The sequence below is a fragment of the Triturus cristatus genome, chromosome 7 (genome assembly GCF_964204655.1).
Source record: "Triturus cristatus chromosome 7, aTriCri1.1, whole genome shotgun sequence".
Classification (NCBI taxonomy): Eukaryota; Metazoa; Chordata; class Amphibia; order Caudata; family Salamandridae; genus Triturus; species Triturus cristatus.
In genome coordinates, this window is record NC_140590.1 from 1,243,794,714 (window position 1) to 1,243,815,354 (window position 20,641).

The 20,641-nt window shown below is 45.3% G+C and overlaps 1 protein-coding gene across 2 annotated transcripts in view; it reads left to right on the forward strand.

The window, feature by feature from the left end:
- Nucleotides 1–4,349: 4,349 nt before the first annotated feature.
- Nucleotides 4,350–20,641, forward strand: part of LOC146811707 (putative DBH-like monooxygenase protein 2) — a 243,735-nt gene continuing 227,443 nt past the window's right edge. For both annotated transcript variants that reach the window (XM_085618699.1, XM_085618701.1), the window contains exons 1-2: nucleotides 4,350–4,788; nucleotides 10,716–10,862. In XM_085618699.1, coding sequence (XP_085474825.1) covers nucleotides 4,522–4,788; nucleotides 10,716–10,862 — 414 coding nt within the window. In that variant the 5' untranslated portion in view covers nucleotides 4,350–4,521. The remainder of the gene's footprint in view (nucleotides 4,789–10,715; nucleotides 10,863–20,641) is intronic.

Below are 20,641 nucleotides of genomic sequence, written 5' to 3' on the forward strand. Positions count from 1 at the left end.
TCGGAGGTGCTCCAGGAATGGGGCGAGGGCCCAGGGAGCGGTGTGCCCGCTCCACCACTAAGTGCGGGGAAAAGGCCTCCACGCCAAAAAGTTCGGAAAGCAATTTCTCTATGAAGAGTTCCATTTTCCCCACTGCGGTGGATTCTGCCAGACCAATAAGGCGCACATTATTTCGTCGCGATCGCGCTTCCAAGTCCTCGTTCTTATCGGCAATCACTTTCAGTAACCGTTCCATCTGCGATACAGTGCTGGCATTGGCCGCCGCCCCATCCTCAAGCCCCGAGATCCGTTGCTCCGTCTCCTTAACGCGCTCCTCCTTTTGGTCGAGACGGTGCACCACAGAGTCCAGTCTCCTGGACATATTATCAATCTTTGAGTCAATGGAAGTGAGACTTGTTTGCATGTTTAAGAGGAGAGCCTTCCAGTCCACCTCCTCAGCATCCACCACCTCCGAGTCACCTTCCCCCGTCAGTTGGGTGCGGGTTTTTTTCTTTTGGGACTCAAAAGGGATCTTGGATTGTTTGTTATCCGTCTTCCCCATGATTATGGTTGACCTGGCAACTCAGCTCTCCACTCCGGAGCACCAGAGCGGAGCCCTCCCTCTAGCGTGGCCCGAGACAGGCGTAGGGTATGCTGTGCGTCGATCCCGCCGGTCCAATTCCCGTCTCGGCGACACTCCTCTATGTCCCTCGCGACGAGGATTACTGGTGGCAGAATCGACCCTGAAGGTCAAGAGTGTATTCGCGATGGCAGTCCGGACAGTGCATACACCACCCGGCAAATGGCAGTTCTGCGGTGCGCAGCCAAGTCAGTCCCTCGGGGGGATTCCCTCCCGTCAGTTCAGCGCGTTCCCGTCCTCCCAGTGCGGTGGACGTAGGGTGAATGGCCAGGGTGAGTGTCCCCACCCCCCCCCATGTCACCTCCGCAGCGGGACAGCAGTGCTCCTCTCCCCGGTCCTGGTTACAGTTAGGCCGGCAAGCGTCCGCGGGACCCTCCTGCAGCAAGTGCCCCTCTTCTGGCAGATCTCCCTGTGCCGGTTTCAGATATAGCAGTGACGGAGGTCGCCTTACTCCGTTCGGGGGTAGGGTGCAAGTGTTCTCGTCCCCTGCTTATTCAGGGGCTAGCCGGGGCTGCGCAGCGCGCCAAGGCCTACCTCTCTGGTCCTCGGGTGGCCGGTCTGGCGCCCTCTAGCGCCCCCCAAGTTGGAGCCATAGACTTAACTAAACATATGGTATTGCAGTAGGTTGGGGAAAATGTAGGCCTTATGATGCTGGCGGTGTTTACCTACTGGCAATGTCTGTTTAGCTCTTCATCAATATTTACAACTGCCTTATTGAGCCTTCTTTTAATATGTTATGTGCTCTCCCCACGCGGTGACCTCTGTGCTGAAAGCAGAGATTGTGCTGAATTAAGCACAAGGATCGGCCCTCTGGAGAGCTCTGGTAACATGGCCGGTGCTCGCTGCATGGAATCAATTAAGGCCTCGGCTTCGAGGGCAGGGAAAGGCCTGCTACAGAAGGTCGGGCATTAATGGAAATAAGGGCCAGTTTTAAAACAAATTCGAGCCCAAATACTGCCAACGCACACACAGACAGGCGTGGGAGGATGGCAGGGAGAACAGCGTGTGCAGGGACGCGGTGGCGTAGCAATATTCATACAAAAATCCAAAGATATTTGATATAGCCCAGAACTAGCTCTCCAGAACAGTAGCTTTACCGATTACACCTCTTATTACATGTGGAGGCGCTAGAACCTGAAGTGCTGAGAGGGTCTCCCGAGTCTGGGGCTCTGGAGCTGGCTTCACTGTGAGTGACAGTATTCTGCTCTATTACAAGGAGCATATTTGCACACAAAGTGTCCTGATTCCTGCTTTCTACCTTCACTCCAGACTGAGCCCTTGCATCTAGAGGAGGGCGGGACTGCGAGGACCAGCTTCCCCAGCGCCTGGAGCACCATCAGCGCAGCTGGGTCCTCTTCCCTGCCACTCCCCTTGACCAGCGCGGCAAAAACTCGCGGCACCCGCTCCCCGGGAGCCACTGGCGGATTTAAATTGCTGCTCTCATTCCCACTCTGCCCTTGCATCTAGAGGAGGGCGGGACTGCGAGGAACAGCTTCCCCAGCGCCTGGAGCACCATCGGCGCAAAAAAAAAAAAAAAAAAAATATGTTGTGTATGATCTAGGTTATAGTTCCAGAAGCTTTCCAGGCGAATCCACACAGTTGGAGTCCGTGTTACATCTATTCATTAAGCCAGGTAGAGACTGCAAAACAGCTAGATTTTAATTAAACAAAAGAAGGACACCTGATGGACCGAAAAAGGCGGGCGAAATGCACTTAAAAAGTCCTAGTTCTCTTCTTGATATAGCAGCGACGGAGGTCGCCTCCCTCCGTTCGGGGGTAGGGTGCAAGTGTATTCGTCCCCTGCTTATTCAGGGGCTAGCCGGGGCTGCGCAGCGCGCCAAGGCCTACCTCTCTGGTCCTCGGGTGGCCGGGCCGCTATGCGGGGTCCAGCCTCGAATGACGTCGCCTCTGTATTTCGCCGCCTCCGCTGCCGCGCCGGTATTCCAGGCCCCCCGGTACTACCGCAGGCAGCCCGGCGATGGCTAGCTCCTCCGCTAGACCCGCGTCCGCCAGATCCGCGTCTTGCGGCCTATCGACCACGCTGGAGCACCGGGGTCGCGTGCATGTGCACGCCGTCGTCTGTACGTCTGCGGTTTTCAGCGCCTCCCGCGGGACCTGCTAGGGCGGATATCGTCCTCTGCACCGCACCAATTCGAGCCAAACTCGCACCAGGTGTGCGTCCACCTCCGGGGATCACTCTAGCTCCATAACTTCTGGGTTTCAGGGTACAGGATGAGTCTTAAGGATAGTTGAAGTGCCCGGCTGACGAGAGCCTCACCGAAGTGCGGCCATGTCGGTCTGGCGCCCTCTAGCGCCCCCCATGAAGAGGTTTTTTTTAGCAAGAGGTATGGGGGAGTGGACAAAGCATGCATGCTTTTTGTAAAGGCCCACAGAAATGTCTGTTTCATATACGTCTGTTCGGCTTTCTTTAAGACAATGAATTAGAGGGGCGAGGAGTGGCAATTAAAGTGGTTGATGGTGAAGGTGGGTTCCTTAGAGATAAGCCTGGGAACACAGCTGCTTCAGGGGACTGTACATCTGGGGTACCGTGTGGCAGGCTAGTATGGATTATTAGTCCATGAGTAAAAGGCATATAATATGAGGATGAATATGGGCTTATTGACAGGGTTCGATAGCAGGAAAAATATGTATGAATAGCCAGGTAATGAAGGGGAGACCTCAAACCATTACATCAGGAGTAAGTGCCATATCACTGCAAATCACCATCATCATTAACTCTATAGGCCCCGATTATCAGGAGGGCAGAGCGATATTCCCAGGTGGGATTAAACTCTGCCCAGTTACAACTGGCCTGTTTTTAATGCACATGGATGTCTCTGGTGTGCGAACACCCTGCCTGCTTTTACCAACCAGAAAATCCAACTGGTAACATCAAATATGGATTAACAGCAAGAGAACCTCCCCCACTTACAGCATGGGGAGAGCTCGGACTGTTTCCCATTTGGCTAGCACCAACCTACTCTGCCCCCTCGCATTCCCACCTCATGAACCCCTCACTTCACAGCCCCCTGCTTTCATTTACCACCTATTAGGAGCAGGTTTGATGATCAATGGAAGTGGATTTGTTCCTGGAGTGGGTATCCCACATGTGGATTTGGAACTAATCATTTCAGATCTGCCTGTTATTCCCCATTCTGCGGACAAAAAGAATAGCTGGATTCAGGGGTAAAGGTACCAGCCGGAAATGGTATCCCTGCATGTCAATCTGGGTCACTCCTAAAAGGGAGCTGTTTGTTCTCCTTGCTGCTACTGTGGACGAACCCAAGGACTGAATGAACCCCTCTATTAGTCCTTAAGCTGGTGGTGGACCTTGCGGACATGGGGCAGTGAGATAAAACCTGCACTGCTGCTGCCCCTGGCCAGCCTTCATATGCGGACAAGAATTCAGTCTGCACTATTGCTGGGTGACACCGAGAAGCTCCCACATCTCATAGGATAACGTTGGAACAAATACAAGTGTAAGACTCTTTAGTTAGACAATCCGGTCCTTCTACAAAAGGGAATGTAATACTACATGCTAGGAGGTATTTAACCTAGAAAAGGAAACAATACCAGTGCGGTAGTTTGTGAAAGGTGAGGTGGGAGGAGAGGGGATGTGTGAGCAGCACTCGTGCAACTGAAACCTCTGGGACTGGGGTGGGGTCCAGCTTGGCAGATAATAGTCCTTCAGGAAAGACCTTCCTTGTCTTGGGCGAGGAAGCATTAGGGGGTGGTTGCTGTACAACATTTTGCCGCGGCAAGGCTCGAGCGCCATGTATTTCACATACAAATCGAATATTTCCTGTCGTTTATTGTTCTCGCCACTTACACGTTGACTGGCAGCCGTGCGAAGCTCTCACCCTGCTCCAGAGCTGTCGGTGGCGCTAGAAGGGGTTCCTAGGATGGGACTCGGCTGGGTTCTGCTCTGTGGCGTCCTCCCCCTGGTCACCCCTCAGCTTCCGGTGCAGCTTAGTTTCTCCCAGGCCTTGCGCGAGGACGGGGCAGTGGAGCTCCACTGGGGCCTGGACCTCGCAGGAAGGCTGGCCGTGTTCGAGCTGCAGGCGCAGACCACGGGGTGGCTGGGGTTCGGCCTCAGCCCCACCGGAGGAATGGATGGTGCTGACATCGTCATAGGCGGGGTGTTCCCGAACAAGACGGTCTACTTCTCGGTAAGTCAGACGGACAAAACTATAGATTGTTTCTCATGAAACGGAGGCACTGGATTTACCCAGTCGTGTAGCCTGTGTGTCATGGTGGGCCCTAGTGCAAGGAAGGAAATGGGCCCTTATTCAACAATATTCAGGGTTCAGAGGACCCCTTCGTGACTCTAGAGCCAGTTGAACCGAAACTGCTACACCCTGGACTTATATACCCTGGGCTAATAAATGGAGCGCAGGCTAGGTCAGATTGCAGTATGCTTAGTATCTCTCTTGTCATCTATTTTTCAGTTCTTTTGGACTCTTTATTGCTAATTTATTGGGTGAGGGTGAACTCGAAATTCCTACAAGCCCTTAATACAGATGTCTCACTCTACTTCTTTCAAAAATTAGTTACTTATGAGCAACTCTATGAGGTCTTTGCTTGAAAATCTTTTTCATTGTGACTTCTCTCTGCATTTTTCGAACTATGTACACATTAGCAGAGGTATCTTTTTTCTCTCCAGCTCTCTTGCTGTTCTCATTTCTTTTTTATACTATTTCAAGAGGTATGTCTTTTTTATGTCCCACAGTTTTGTCTCCTTTTATTTGACTATTGCTCCATCTTGTCCTTCTCCATCATTGAGCCCTTCACCGTCCTGCGTTTTGAGGGGTTGGAGGGGGGTGAAAAAGAACAGCTATAAGAAATCTTTCTAGATATTTTCTAGAAAACATGCTTAGTCAGAGGGAGGCCAGGCACCGACAGCGAATTTCTAACTATACTCAGAAATTACTCTCAGCCCACTAAACACTCAGTGCATGAACAAGTGATGCAGCAGAGATTACCAGCTCTACACATTCATACACACAACACGCATTTGGGCCCATATACATTCATACAACCAATGAGCTGGCAAATATCCACTCGTTATCAATTTTGTTTACCCTAGGAAACCTTTACACCAGTATTCCTACCATTCCTGTCTCCTGAGTAAATGTACGTGCAATAAGATCTAGCAGTAGATTAGAATAGGGAGGAGAGACAATAATGAATTTAAATTCAATTTTAAGAACCACCGACTCAGGGAAAGTTTTAAATGTTTATCTGAATTAATAATGTTGTGAGTCAAATCAAGATACACATGAATAGACCAGAATTCTCCATCAGGAAAAATCGTACAGTTAGCTTATAATCAGTTTGCATCAATAACTCTTTGCAATGACAGCACCTGAGGAGAGAAAGGACAGAAAGTAAGTATGGAGCATTTACCCTACAATTATATTTACCTAGAATGGTGTTAGGACCCCAACATCAGAATGTCAGAGTTTCGGGACAGGAAAGTGACCTCTTCTAGTGTAACGCCAGCGTTACACCCATCTCTGGTGCTACTCTGTCCGGTTCAGGTACATCCGGACCCTTCCCTGCATGTGCCTCCTCGGTTGTTCCGCGAATTTCCCTAGTGTAGGATTCTTCAATCAGGTTGCAGTAAATTCGGGCAGCATCTCAGCACAGCATCAGCATCTCCGCATCAAGTGTGTCTAACTATCTAGAACTTACCTCTGTTATACCAAATTCAAGTGTATGATCCACCCCCAAATGTTTCAATTCTATGTTCACCCGCAATTTGATTGGGCCAAGCAGTGGGGAGAGGACATCACACCATACCAAGTGCAATATTTTTCTCAAGTCTATCGTCTAATTCCCCGCCCTTTAATTTTAATACCCACAAGCTTTATTCCCAAAAGCATTTCGTATTAGGATCGATAATTTTAAGGTACAAAATTGCTGGGTCTTCCTTTCGTAGGGTCAGGAGCTTACTTTCTCATGTCCTTGCTGGGTTTGGGTTTTGGCAGTCCGTCAAATGACTTAATTGACTTGGAAGCAGAACTTTAGGGCGCATGCGTGGTTGCCACAAAGGATGAGGACATCAGTCACCCTCCAAGGCCCAAGTGCGAACTATTAATAAAGTCAGAGGAAAACATGTTAGAATACACTTTTAAATGAATTCACTGTATACCACTTACTTCTACTCTAACCCCATTTACTTAATAAATCTTTCGCATTAATAGCTTAGTAGAACTTGCATGGGTTAGTTTTCAGCTCGGCATGCGCATTAGTATGTTGCTGTGAAGCGGCCGTATTAGAAGCTATTGCGCAGCTGTAAAGATTTCCCCCCAAGCGACAGAAGAACGTCAAACCTCGTGATGTGGTAGACACATGCGCAGAAGATTTCCCGTGTTTTAACAGCCATTTTAATACACTCGGGTTATTCATTAAGAGAAGCACATAGGAAAGCGTCCCCTAGATACAATAATATTGAATGTGATGCGATGTTAGTACTCACGGACAGGTTGGTTATAGTATTACAGGTTATTCGAGAGGATTGCATACAAGCAAGTTTCTTTAGATGTGAAACCTTGCTCCATCACAAGTGATTGCAGCACAGCATGGGAGGGTTCTCAGGGGAACACAACTTAACAGAGGATAAGAGTCACGTTTTCCTCTGCTAGCAACCTGAAGGTGGACCAGTCTAAATGAGGGTACTGCATGATCCTTTCACCTTGAATACAAATCCTATTGAAATACACTCGTACTTCCATCAGTAAAGCATGTGTAAACATTTCAAAGAGTTAAGTTGTAAATGAGTTATTATTCATGCACCAAAACAAATATTTTCACAGCCACTACTTCAAGTTTATATTTTACAGTTGCCATTATTCATAGGTATGTTGCAAGTTTGATTATCTATTCTTTGTTGTGGGGGAACCATTTATACTTACACTTTGTGCTCGGTTTCTGTGCTTTGTGTTGTTTTACATCCAACAACTTTCCAAATGGGGATTCCATTTAAGGTTTTTTGAGGCCCTAAACATATTAAAATCAATAATATTTGATGTTAACTGGAACTTCGGGTTACCACTTAGTACCAGGATGTACACTTTCTGCATTCCGGGTTAGAGAGCCTGGTCATGAGGCAACTTGTTCCCAACAGAAAGACAATTATCTTTTGAATTAACATCCCGTCCTACGAATACTGTAAATGTATTGTATGCTGATAAAAGCTGAGTTTTCCCAAATATCTTGAAAAGATGTTTTACGTCCTATTCACTTGCCCTCAATGTGATTACAAAGCACATTTTGCTAATGACTGTCCCACAAGCTGAATCACAAAATTCTGCTTCAAATTGAGCTTTAAAATCAAACATTTAACAGTGGAGGGAGACCCTAACAGTAATTAAGACTCTGACTTTGATGATATGTCCACCACAACCCCTCAAAATATTAGCCCCTCCCCCCCAAAGCTTGGGTCTAGTTGCACCCCTGGTGGACGAGGATAGCGAGGTGAGGTAATGAGACAAATTGTTGGTGCATTGTTGAAAGAGCATAGAACATCTTCTAGCAAACCAGTACAGCTGCACTTCAGTTATGACATGAAGGCTATAGGGGCGGCATTATACGGGGCTGAGTTTTGGGGATTTTCGAGCACTGCAGAGCTGTCCAGGATGAAGCACACATTTTAAAGAAACCTCGTCCATCTGCCGCCAAGCACCCCGCTTCTCCCTCTGAAGTTTGATATGGGCAGGAAATCCATTGGGGACAAGGGCAGGTTGTCTCCTCTACCATACTGAAGGAGGCTGATGTCCACTCACGTGCTAGCCTCGTGTGCTGAAGCATTTCAGGATGTACCCAACACTGACACTTTTCACAGAATAACCTGGTTCAGTTTCATTAGCAGCACCTGACTTCTTTGGGACTACAAGCAGCATGGAACACTAGTCGCCCAGAACGTATTCCTTCGAAGGTCGAATTGAAGAAACACTACTGGTCATGGGTTGCATAAACTAAACTAGGATCTCTCTCTAGAGGGTCTTTGGCAAATCTGTATCTAGATATATAGCCCATAGGAAGCAGTGAGAGGATGTTAGGATGCTAGGACCTTCCTAACCATGTTTGGAATGTTCATATCATTTTCAATGGCCATGTCATGTATTGCTGCATTTATTTTCTTATTGTCTGTGATTACCATTCATATTTTATTCACTAGACTTGGGTTTTAGAGATAAACATTTTAAAGTTCATCCCATTTTTTAGTGCTATTCTTAGAGTGTTATTTACTGACGAAAGAGGATTTGGCGTTCCACTGTGTCTCTGAACCCATCTAGTGAGATTAATCATAACCAAGCTAAGATAAAGCGGTGGAGAGAGTTAGGGAATGAATAGAATTTTCAACCAATGGTAGGAAGAGTCTTACCTGACAAACCACTGTATATAAACGCTTTTGACATAATGAGACTGGTATCATGAGAGAAAGATAGTTACTTGATAGTTGAGGTACATATCTATTCCCTCTGGCCATAAATGACAATAGTCAATAACATTGAAACCAAAACTGTAATTAAGTTTCTTAGAGCCAGATGTACAAAGCATTTTCGCTGTCGCAAATGGCCTGATTCACCGGGGGACCACTTCCCCTTTGAGAATGTTAAAAAAAAAAAAAATTAGGAGCAGGCAGTGGTCCAAGTGAGCACCTGCTTGCTCTTAAAAAATAAACTTAAAAGTTTAATTTTCTTTTTTTAAACGCCTCCTGTTTTCGTTTAAGGAAACCAGACTGCATTAAATGTAAGATTGCTTTATTATAAAGTAGTCACAGACATGGTGGTCTGCTGAACCCAGCGGAACACCATCTCTGTGATGGCTGTTATTCCTAAAGGGTCGCAAATTGTGACCTACCTCATTAAAATTCGTGAGATAGGTCAATTTGAAACCCAAGCTACCTAATATTTGTAAGTGTGCTTAAATTAGGAATTGCAATTTCCTAACTGCGATTCGGTAAGTATTGCAATTAGGAAATAGCAATTCCTAAATGTTTGACATGTGGCCCCAAGTGAAGTAACCAGCAAAGAGGGTTTTCCGAAAGTAATTGTGACAGCCAATAGGGTTCAACTAGTGTCAAAGTAAGTTTAGTCCTTTCTGTGAAAGAGGAAAATAAAACACAAAAGGTTTGTGATATATCATCTCAAAGGCGACAGGGTTGTGTAAAGGCTGAATAAATTACTACAGGAAGCTATCTAACTATTGAGGAGTAAGAACACAGATTGAATAGATTGGAAAGACTAGGTGAAGTGAAGCAAAAAGCAGAAACATACAGATTCACATTACATTTCACAATAGAGAGGGTACCTTTTAAGCTGTTTAGGGGCAGAAGACCTAACACAGCATTTAGGCCATCATGGGTCAATGAAGGGAAAGACTTAGAGTACACCTCTAAAGAAGGTACATGGATATGGGGAGAAAAAGAAAGTCCTGAGAAAAAAAGAGAATTTAAAGAAAAAAAATCAGTACATATAACTAAAGTGCAAGTAGGAGACTTTGGGGCAGATTTACTAATCTTTCACCCAACACATAGCAGCAAGGCAAGTTACTGCGCTGTGTTGCGTGAAGCGGAGACTGCTGAATTGCAGCATTTTCAGAAATATGTGATGCTGTTGAGCTCTCTCGGTGTGCTGGCGCACTTGTGGCTGCCTGCGTAATGGACAGGATTGCTTTTGTTTATGAAGGCATACCTTTCAGAACAAAACCAATTCTTAGAGGCTTATTCCTCTTTGTATGTGTGGTGCAGAATGCAGCAAACATGATGTTTTGTGTGGCTTAGTAAATCTCTAAATATATTTTGCATTGGGCTGGGTCAAAAAAGAGAAGCAACCCTTGACACTAAATGTTAGTCAATTGTGGCCTCGGTGAGGATAAAGGTACACGTGAGACATGAATAATTGTCTAGATACATACATTAAACCCATTAAGGTGGTGGTGGTAGTGATGGGGGTGGTGTGGTTTGTTGTTCAGGAGCATCTGTTGCGTGGAGGGGGCACTAGTGGGACCTCTCCGCCACATTCTGCCCACTAAAGCGCTGTTGGTAGACTCACTGTATTTACACTTCTTTCTCTCCACTCTTGTGTAGGATTATCATGGTGTAGGGAAGGCAGCCCCGGTGTTGGACGAGAAGCAGGACTACCGCCTGATAGCTTTGACCGAGAACGGAAGTTTCACTTCCATGAGATTCAGTCGTGAGTTCTCAACATGCGACGTGCATGATCTGGAAATTACGGTGAGATTAATCAATTCATGGGAACGTAATATACAGAGAACTTGTTCCTCTTCCCATTAGGAAATATTCACTTCAAACTAACATCCGACGCATTAAAACGAAAGAGGTATCTTTCTGTAGTAGTACATGGATATGAACGCTAGAGGGAGCCAGACACCGTGGAATGTTGTGCTATTGACATTTGCTTTGATTTTACTCGCAGCTCCTTCGTAATGGGACGCAGCATGTAGCCATGTGTTGGGATATGGAGTGATGGAGAGTTCTGTTGAAATTGGCCTTGCTGCGATCATCTGAGTGTCTTTGTGAGATGTAAATAAGTGGTCAGAGTGTAGAAATTTTTGGGACCTGCAGTGATGGGTGGATTCCATTAAAATCCTTTGAATTGTCCAGCAGTGTGTGCAGATCTCTTGAATGGAACACACGTGTGCAAAAATCACGAAACAGTGATTCAGTATGGCACAGACTGAGAAGCCTCACAGTAAAACACGGTCGTCCTACCCACCTAAGTGAAATTAGAGCTGTGTGAGCTAGACAGTGGTAGGGAGAATTGTACAGAATTGAGCCAGGTGTCTGGCCTGGGGCCCTAGATGTCAAACCACGCGCCAAGACATCAAAAGGATTTTCCTCGAATTCACGCAGCTAAAGTGATACAAAAGCATGATTTTCTTTGTAAGCGTAGTTTTATTGCATTTCCATGTCTTAAACAAATTGAACAGAAAAAGCAAACTACGGCTGACTACAAGTTTAGCACTTGAAATCCCAATATTCAAAGTAAAAGTTCAGTTCCTGTGCACAAGTCTTCCGGAGTACGCCGTAGATCGACTCCACTGTAGGCCAGCTATAGGAAAGAAGAGCAAAAGAGGAAGGTGCACCAGTAAAAAAGTCCAGGTCCAAACAGTATCTTTGATATTCCCTTTTTAATTTTGTTGTAAAAAGACTCACAGCCAACGCGTTTCGTTCCACACTGGAACTTCTTCAAGGCAAAAAAGGATTCTTGATGACAAATGAAGCGAAATCTAATGTAGCGGTGTCCCGCGTGCATGAATAAATTGCCGCAATCGATAATCAATTAGTTAGGTATTTGTTACTTTCTCTTTTTTGTAAAAGACGAGGGTGTCACCAACATCGATAATAGTGGCTTCAAATTAATAATGGTGAATGTGTCAGCTCCATAAACGCCGTTTGCTGCTACGATCCCCCAGGACTCTTTGGGGCTATTGGATTTCTTAGAATATTGGAATCCTTCTGATCGCGCTCGTATTATGGAGCCGACACATTGACCATTATTAATTTGAGTGTCACTGATGATGGTGGTCAGCAGGCCTGCTGTAGCCACTGTTTCTGATATGGGAGGCACCTTGTACCCACATGTGTTTGATGTTCAAAGCTTCCCTTAGACCTGCTCCTTCTCCTGAAGTCCAAGGCTTGGCTTCCTCCCTTGGGTGCTTTAGGTTCCCTGGTGCTCCCACTCCTACTGTGAGGCTCACTTTTTTCATGAATACCAGATACAGCCAGCTGTTGTGTCAACTGGTGATGACCAGTCTGGTGCACCTCATAGTGCAGTGGAACCCTACAGATTTCTAAGCTGCTGTAGTGGAAATTGGGAGGGGCATTGGGAGGGGCAGACATTTGGCACTATCCGTTCATATCTCTGTACTGCTCACAGCCGCACACTTATGGATGCCTCCACAGTATTGTCCTGGAAAGACATACCTGCGATTCCCTGGCTAACCATGATCCTTCCTTCTTTCGACTTCTCTGCCTGCTCCCTCCTTCCAGTGCGGGGATATGTGTCCTGGCCTGTAGTGGTGTGGGTAGTTCTTAAGCTCCCTGCCTGGCTTGAGGGGTCTAGCCCTCGGGTCACATCTGAAATGACAACTTAATACTTGGGACAATATTTACAATAGTCTGTGTACCACTTTGCCAATTCACAAATTGTACATGGATGGAAATCCATTTTCATATTATACTTTTGTCACAACACACTAGTGGCACTCTGTGGGGGCAGAACTCCCAAGCTGGAGTGTTGGGTGTGCATCCAGAAGAAGGCAGCAAATGAAAGATAAACCACACCTAAAATAGATGGTTTTTACTTTATTTAGCTGAAAACTGCAGTTATTTTCCCCAGAAAGTTATGTGAATTTGTATCAATTTGCTATAAAAGAAAGTGAAGGGCTGGCTGTAACTGTTCCTCCCCAAGGCAGACAGTCTTTGACATGCAGAAATAAAACAGAATTTCCCTGTTTGTGATTATTGTAGGATGTCAGTAACATTCACTGTTTGGGGAATCTAGTCATTTCTGCATCTGTGGCAGGTAACTGGATATGGGCCTGTCCCAGTATGGTCAGAGCTCTGCCTCGAGACATCCTTCCTTCCTGATGTCCGTGTCAGTCGAAGCCCTGGTCCTCACCCACCTGAATGGAGGCAACTCTCTGCCCTTTAGCCTCCTTAACAATATCAGACACCCATGAAAGCACCTTAACCACTGCAACACTTCCCATCATGGGCTTGAAGAAGTTGGCCAAATCCACCCACACTGAAGGTGTTGTATTGTATTGTAATTGCATTCATATAGCACTTACTACCCCTGACGATGCGTCAAATCGCTTTTTCGGCGAGTAGCACGCTACTCCTGAACCCAAGGAGGATTAGTGTTGAATTAGTATAGTGAAAATGTGAAAGTCATTTGAGTGGTGGATAGGTTAGTCAGTTATTTGGATTCAGAAGGATAGCAGAAGGATAGAGGAGGAAAAAGGTTTGCATTTATATAGCGCTTGTTACCCCTGATGGGGTGTTGAAGCGCTTTTGTTTGGAGAGTAGCACTTATTGGGTTTAAAGAGCAAAGAAATACCAAAAAGTGTGACTGAGCAGGTGTATGACAGCAAAAAAGCGTACTTGACAATCTGGAATAGGCCTCGTTTCTGAGAAATGCTTGATATCAGACACAAGCATTCTGGAAGCAATTCAAAGTGTGATCTAACATCATAGAAATGAATGAGAAACATTCACCAAGCCATGGGACGTCATGTCTTAGTCGTGTTTGAATACTTATATTGTTAGCTACATTCAGTGTTATCTAGTAAATGCGCATTTTCAACTACGTGCACATTATTCTTCCCCTTCCAGTGTGCCCCAGTAAGGTCTGTACTGTGTGTAAGTATTTTGATAAATCCATTCTTCCTCCAAGTATGCAATCTGAATTCTTATGATTGTTTGTTGGGCTTTTCATTGTTTAACTTCGTTACAAAAAAATGAGTCACATTATGGTAAACTTTATATCAGCTGAGAAAAAAAAAACACATGACTTAAAAATACCACCCTCCACCAAAAATTATTTTTCTATCCAGCTGCCGCCCCCTCTTTAGATAACACTTTCTTGGATGACGAGATACTCGCCTACCTCTACCCTCTGATGTCCCTAGCCCTTACTTACTAGCCCCATGTCCCCTTCGATGCCACATGTGTCTCTTTAGATTGTCTCTTCTTTCAGGTGGTCACGCCACCTTTCATCTTAAATGTCCCCTCGTTCATCCCATCAAATTCCTTCTCTTGCTTTTCTCGGATATCCCTCCTCCATTTAAAATACCAGTCTCTGCCACTGCAGCTGTCGCTCTGTCCTCACTCAACAGGCCCCTTCCACCGACCTGTGTCATTCTCAAAAGCCTTGGCTCTTTCTTGGGACACCTACCCACCCCGACTCTCATCAGATGATCCTCATCTCATCCATCAGGTGCTTTATTTTAAACCCACTGCCCGCTCCCGCAGTGTATTCTCTACTATAATTAGCTTGCCCCTTTCTTCTTCTTCAGATAACCCCTCGATTTCTTCAGCTGACTGTGCTTATACCCCTTCACTTCTGAAAGCTCTCCTCAGTTGTCCCCTTTCTTACCCACCAGCTGCTCTGCTATCCTTTCCTTTCGGTCTTTTTCGCATAGAAGAAAGGGAAAGCCAGAGCAAATTGTGCTTTTTAAAGAGCTTCCCTTTCTTCCTGCGCACAGCTTCCTGGCGGGTGAGGTCACACCAGAGGAGCAACTAAAGTCAAATTTCGGAGGGGGGAGTGGGGGGCCTAGGAAAAAATTTCGGAGGGGGGGTGGACACTGATTCTTCAAGCAAAAGTCAGAGTGGAGCTGCAGGGGCTCTCTAAGAAGGGGTGAAACACATCAAAACCTCATTAACAAGCAAAAAGGTATTTTAAAGACCTGTGAAGTACTCGATGCGGCTGTGTGTATGCCCGGGAAGCTGTCTCAGCCCGGGCTGCCACACACGACGGGGGCGGGGGGGGGCTGAAATCCAATGGGCATTGCGCGCCTGGGTCACGTTGCTCTGCCTTGGCGCCATGGCGTTACTGCCCTCCTTGTGAAATCACCAATATGTGAGCATGCGCCGCAGTGTAGAAATGTGATGCATGCTCACATGACTATGTGTGACAGTGAGAACCGGTACTCTATTTGGTAATGGAGAAGTGCCGGTACTCTTGGGGGGAAAAAAAAGAAGTGCCGGTACTCAGTACCGGTGAGTACCGGCCCATTTAAAGCACTGCCGTGCTTCACAAAAAATGAATGTGTCCGTCTATAACACAACTACTGCTCATGTGAAGTACCCTGATACCTTCGGATCGAGTTCGAGCTATATAATACTAAAAAAATATAACGTTCAACTGAAAATGAACTTATATAAGCAGCACATGCCGTCCCCAGCTTTCTCTGTAGAGTCTCGCATCGCTGGATACCTTAGGGGCATTTTCTAGCACGTCCTCCCTCTCCGGTTTACCAATATCTGAGATTCCTTTGTCCCTGCGGGAGTCCAGGGGATGACCATATTGTGTCTCGGGGCCGGATACAGCACTGATTCAGTTTGTGTTTCCAAGAAGTGGTGCACACAATGTGAAGGCGCCGATGTGCAGGAGACGCACTATTTCCACTTTGCACTGCTTCCTGGTCACCTCCCTTACGTCCCCCTATAATAGGAACCACCCAGCTGGAAAACCATATTCCACCACAAGGTACTCATGAGGCATCAGTTCACCGCTTCTGTACAAGTCGCCCACTCGTTCAATCTCCACCTGTGTAAGTCATACAAAAAAAATGATAACGACTCTTTAATAAAAAAAAAAAAAGCTTTCTTTAACATTCGTACTTTTTTTGATTTAGGCCATTAGATGCTGGCAATGGACTTTTTAACAAAAACAAGGGGGCAGATTTACAAGAACTGACGCATCTCTGCATATTAGCAGAGATGCATGAGTTAATTTGCGTCACACAAGAAAAACCTTGCGCCACCCTGGATGCGTCGCATTTACAATTCAGCGCACCATGGTGCAAGGATTGACAGATGCATGATGCATCTGTTGGCGTAAAGGCAACTCATTGCTGGAGTCATGTCGCAAGCACGACGCAACTCCAGTAATGCTCAGGAATGCCTATTCCTATTATGCTGCGTCACTCCTTAAGCCTGCTTCAAGCAGGTGTAAGGTTTTGAAGCAGTGGCATTGTAGAAGTGACGCAGTGAAATCTTGTAGATTTTACTGCGTTACTTTTCACGGCTTTTTTATGTCGGAACACCCATCCGGCATACATTATACCTGACGCAGATATAATGTAGCGCAGGGCTTTACAACGTGACGCATCTCCCTAGATGCATCACTTTGTAAATGTGTCGCAAAGTGGCGCATTGTTTACAACGCCCCTGTGTCACAAAAGTGATGCAACGGCGGCATAAAAGTGTCGCAAAGGGCTTGTAAATCTGCCCCAAGGTTTAGATCTTTAACATTTGTTAGTGTTTCAATTTAAGTAATAAAATGTTATTATTGCTAAAAATCATCTCCGGGGCAGGTACCAATGCTATCATTGGCATACTGGCCCAGCAGGGAACCCAGAAGGTGTCGTATTATTCCAGTCCTGAGCCAGAATAATAACTCCCACTCCCAGTTGCCAGATTCATGTAATAAGGAAGACTCATGGAAAATGTAGTTTTTGTCTAAAAAAAAAAGTACCATGTACTAGACCTACTCAGTTCAACACCCATTTGTTCCATCCTTCTCATGTCTAAAAAGGTTCTCTTCACCCAGAGTTTGTCGTCCTTACAAACTGAGGTAGGTTTGCCATATAGTTCTTTTTTCCCTATAGCAATGCAAGTCTGCTCGCTGCAGGACAGCATGGTGTATCATGCCAGTATCCATCTTAGAAGTCCTTAATGACGTCACAATTGAAAGTGGCATGTTCATTAGACCAAGCAGAGGTCCATAGCAGTAGAGCAGCCACCTAGGTGAAACCAAGCAGAGGTCAATAGCAGTAGAGCGGCCACCTTGATGAAACCAAACAGAGGTCCATGGCAGTAGAGCGGCCACCTTGATGAAACCAAGCAGAGGTCCATAGCAGTAGAGCGGTCACCTTGAAGAAACCAAGCAGAGGTCAATAGCAGTAGAGCGGCCACCGTGATGAAACCAAGCAGAGGTCAATAGCAGTAGAGTGGCCACTGTGATGAAACCAAGCAGAGGTCTATAGCAGAGAAATGGCCTTCTTGATGAAACCAAGCAGAGGTCCATAGCAGTAGAGTGGCCACCTTGATTAAATCCTCAAGATACGTTAGACCTAGCTCCTCATGGCACATATAATGAGATCTGCTGGATAGCGATGGAAAGTACTCGCCTTCAGAAGCATTTTTTCTCATTTTGTAATGTTGTTACCTTAGTGTATTTCCATATCTCAGCGCCATATGTTGGCGTGGGGGCGATATTGTGCCTAATCAGTTTGCCACTTAAAGATAGAATCAGATTAGATAAGGCTTCCATCGACTGTGTTATCTTTTGTCTCCTTATGAAAGTATTAATGTGCAAGCTTTGGGTGGCTTCAAAAGTAACACCTAAATAAGGGAAGCTGGTAGCCATTGTTAACTTATTGCCGTTAATTGAGTGCACAGTACGTTTTTTCCCACAAGCATAATCTTGGATTTGGTGTACTTTACATCTAAGTCAAAATTGGCCTTGAAAGTATTGAATGCAGCCACCATTCTGCCTAAACTGATTGGGGTATGTGCCAGCAAAACCTCATCGTCCACTTTTATAGTGCGCAGACAGCTGTGGAGTTTGTGACAAGTACATCATGGCACTACGCTGCTAGGGCTGTGCTCATATTATAAGTGCATAAGATGAACAATAAATAAAGGGGCCAAAATGCAGCTCCACCTAACCCCTTGTTCCGGCCTAAAATTGTTGGTACATCTCCTGCTGGTCCAAACCTGCCTCTAGCAGATAAACTGCTATGCAGGATGGCAAGAAAATGGTCCAGCTGGGGGTTTAATCTCATATCCAACAATAGTGGTCATGATTTCAATCTGTTGAGCCGATCCAGTGCACTCACGCAGTCCTTGAAAGCCAGGTACAATAGGCTGTGTCTGGTGATGGTGTGTTTGCTGATAATTAAATTGAGATACAGGCACTGCTATGTTGTACCAAGGCCTCCTCTGAACCCATACTGATCAGTATTCGTGATGCCTTTCTAATTAGCCCATAACTTGATTCAATTAAGGATAATTCTGCTAGAACTCTAAAGAGGGAATCAATTAAGAAAATGGGTTGATAGCATTGTGGATCTGCACAAGTTCCTTTTTTAAAGATAGGGACAGTGATTGAATTCGACGAAAGGATGGGCAAATTAGTGTTGCATAATTTGTTAAAAATATCGGTCAACAAGGGAACTCATAAACTGATATTGCATTTAAATAAATCAATTGGGAAACCATCCAGAGCCTTATTAGAGGGACAGTCCTATAATGTGGTGGTTACATCATGGAGCTCTGCTTGCTGCACGCCTAAGAGTGAGGACTGATGTTTATAGGGTTCTTGCACCAGCTACTATTAAAAGGTAATGAGTATATATTAGAAAAATGTGCTATCCACTCCTCGCAGGTATGTGGGAGCTGATACTGGTCGTATCATTTTGATTATTTCTGATTGAGTTGACAGTATCCTAAAACACTTTTGAGTTTTTGCATTTAGTGGCTAAGATCAATTGTTGACCATTATGGTCTTTAATCTCTTTGTGCCTAGTAAGTAGGGCTAATTTGTATTCTGCACTCCGCACAAAAGCTAGCCTTTTGTCCCTCAGTTTCTTAACCAAAACCCTTCTCAAGCATCTGTAGGGAATGGAGCAAGATGCATTGAACCATCTTGGGGAAGGCTGCTTTCTGAAGTTGACCTCCCCAGATGGTTCAGCAGACCGCCAGAGGTACCGAGGGAGAGAGCGGTGCCTCCTTTTTCCCTGAGCCGCAGCGAGTTGAGGTGAGGTCTTCTCCTCATGCATTATGGATGCTATCAGCATTACGTCATTTGCAGAGGATATGTTGTACATTCCTGATTACAGGTGATATGGTTGTATTCGTTCCAACCGTTTCATATGTACTTATATATAGTTTTTTCACGTTTGCAGTAGCAATTCTTTAGTGGTCCTGAAGAAGGCATAGGATAAAAGTTTTCCTTTTTGCTGACACATGTTGATCCTTTTTACATAAAAGACAGTCATTTGTTGGAAACTGTTGTTTGCACTGTTTGTAGGTTGGGCTCTGAGAGATATTAATAAAGGTTGGTTCTCTCACAATTCAATTTTAATTCACTTATCACCTAATCAGTTTTGCACTGCATCTTTCACTCCCACACAACCTAACTGCTCATATCTGTAGATCTAACTAGTAGTGTGATATTGAGTGCTACATTGATAGCCCCCCAAAAAACATCCTCGGGTTCCCTTTTCCTTCTGAAAGGGTTGTAGCCCTCAGTGCCACTAGTGTGACACCAAGAGGAGACCCAGATGATGAAGCATGTCACCATTGGTGAGTGATGGGAATTTGTCCTTTTATGAGGACTTTTTTTGTTACTTGCTTTAGTCAGGGAGGTTGGTGGACATTTTGTTTCAAGTCTCTAATTGTTCAATTGGTGAGTTTAGACCCGTGGGTACATTTGTTGTGTATCTGTCATTTACCGGGGGAGTTTACCCACGCAAGGTCTTAAAACATTCCCTTAGACCCTGTTTAAATCGAAGTGTTTGTTTGCTTTCTGAAGTTGACAGGTCTCAGTTAGAGACTTATAGCAGCAGCACATAATCCAGCGAAAGCAGCCAAGATGTGACTATTCCCGTCTGATGTTAAATGCAAGTATTGAAAATACTATGGTTTTGCTGAATCAAATAAATCAAAAAGCATTGTGGTTCATCTGATTCCAGACAAGGTTTATGTTGTCACTTTTGGGCCTCAAGCAGTGAGGTGACATAAAAGCACTATATCTCTTAAGCAGTGGGGAAGACAGAACTGTAATCAAAGGGTTGTGATATCTGTGCTTCATGTCAAGAATGTCACACAATAGTAACCTATTCAAGAGACTGCTAGAAAAAAATATATAGTTTATATTTGAAGAACACACTTGTAAGAAACTGGGTTGTTGGTTCGGCAGGGGGAGAAGGGGGGTACACCCCGACTCAAGCAAAAACCACAATCTTTGACAGCGTGAAGTCACAAGCAACCCCAAATTAACTTGTACTCAACCCCCCTGGTAGCTTGACACAGAGCAGTATGGCTTAACTTGGAGGCAACATGTAAAGTATTTGTGCAATACTTCAATCAGTAAAAAAATGAAAACACACCACAAAAGGATCCCACACCAGGTTTAGAAATATAGATTAATGTTTAACAAATAAAACAACAAAAATCCAATCGGCAGAACAGGAGATTTGCAATTTTAAAGATTTCAGTGAAAATAGTGCCAAAAAGCACAACACACCAGCTATGGC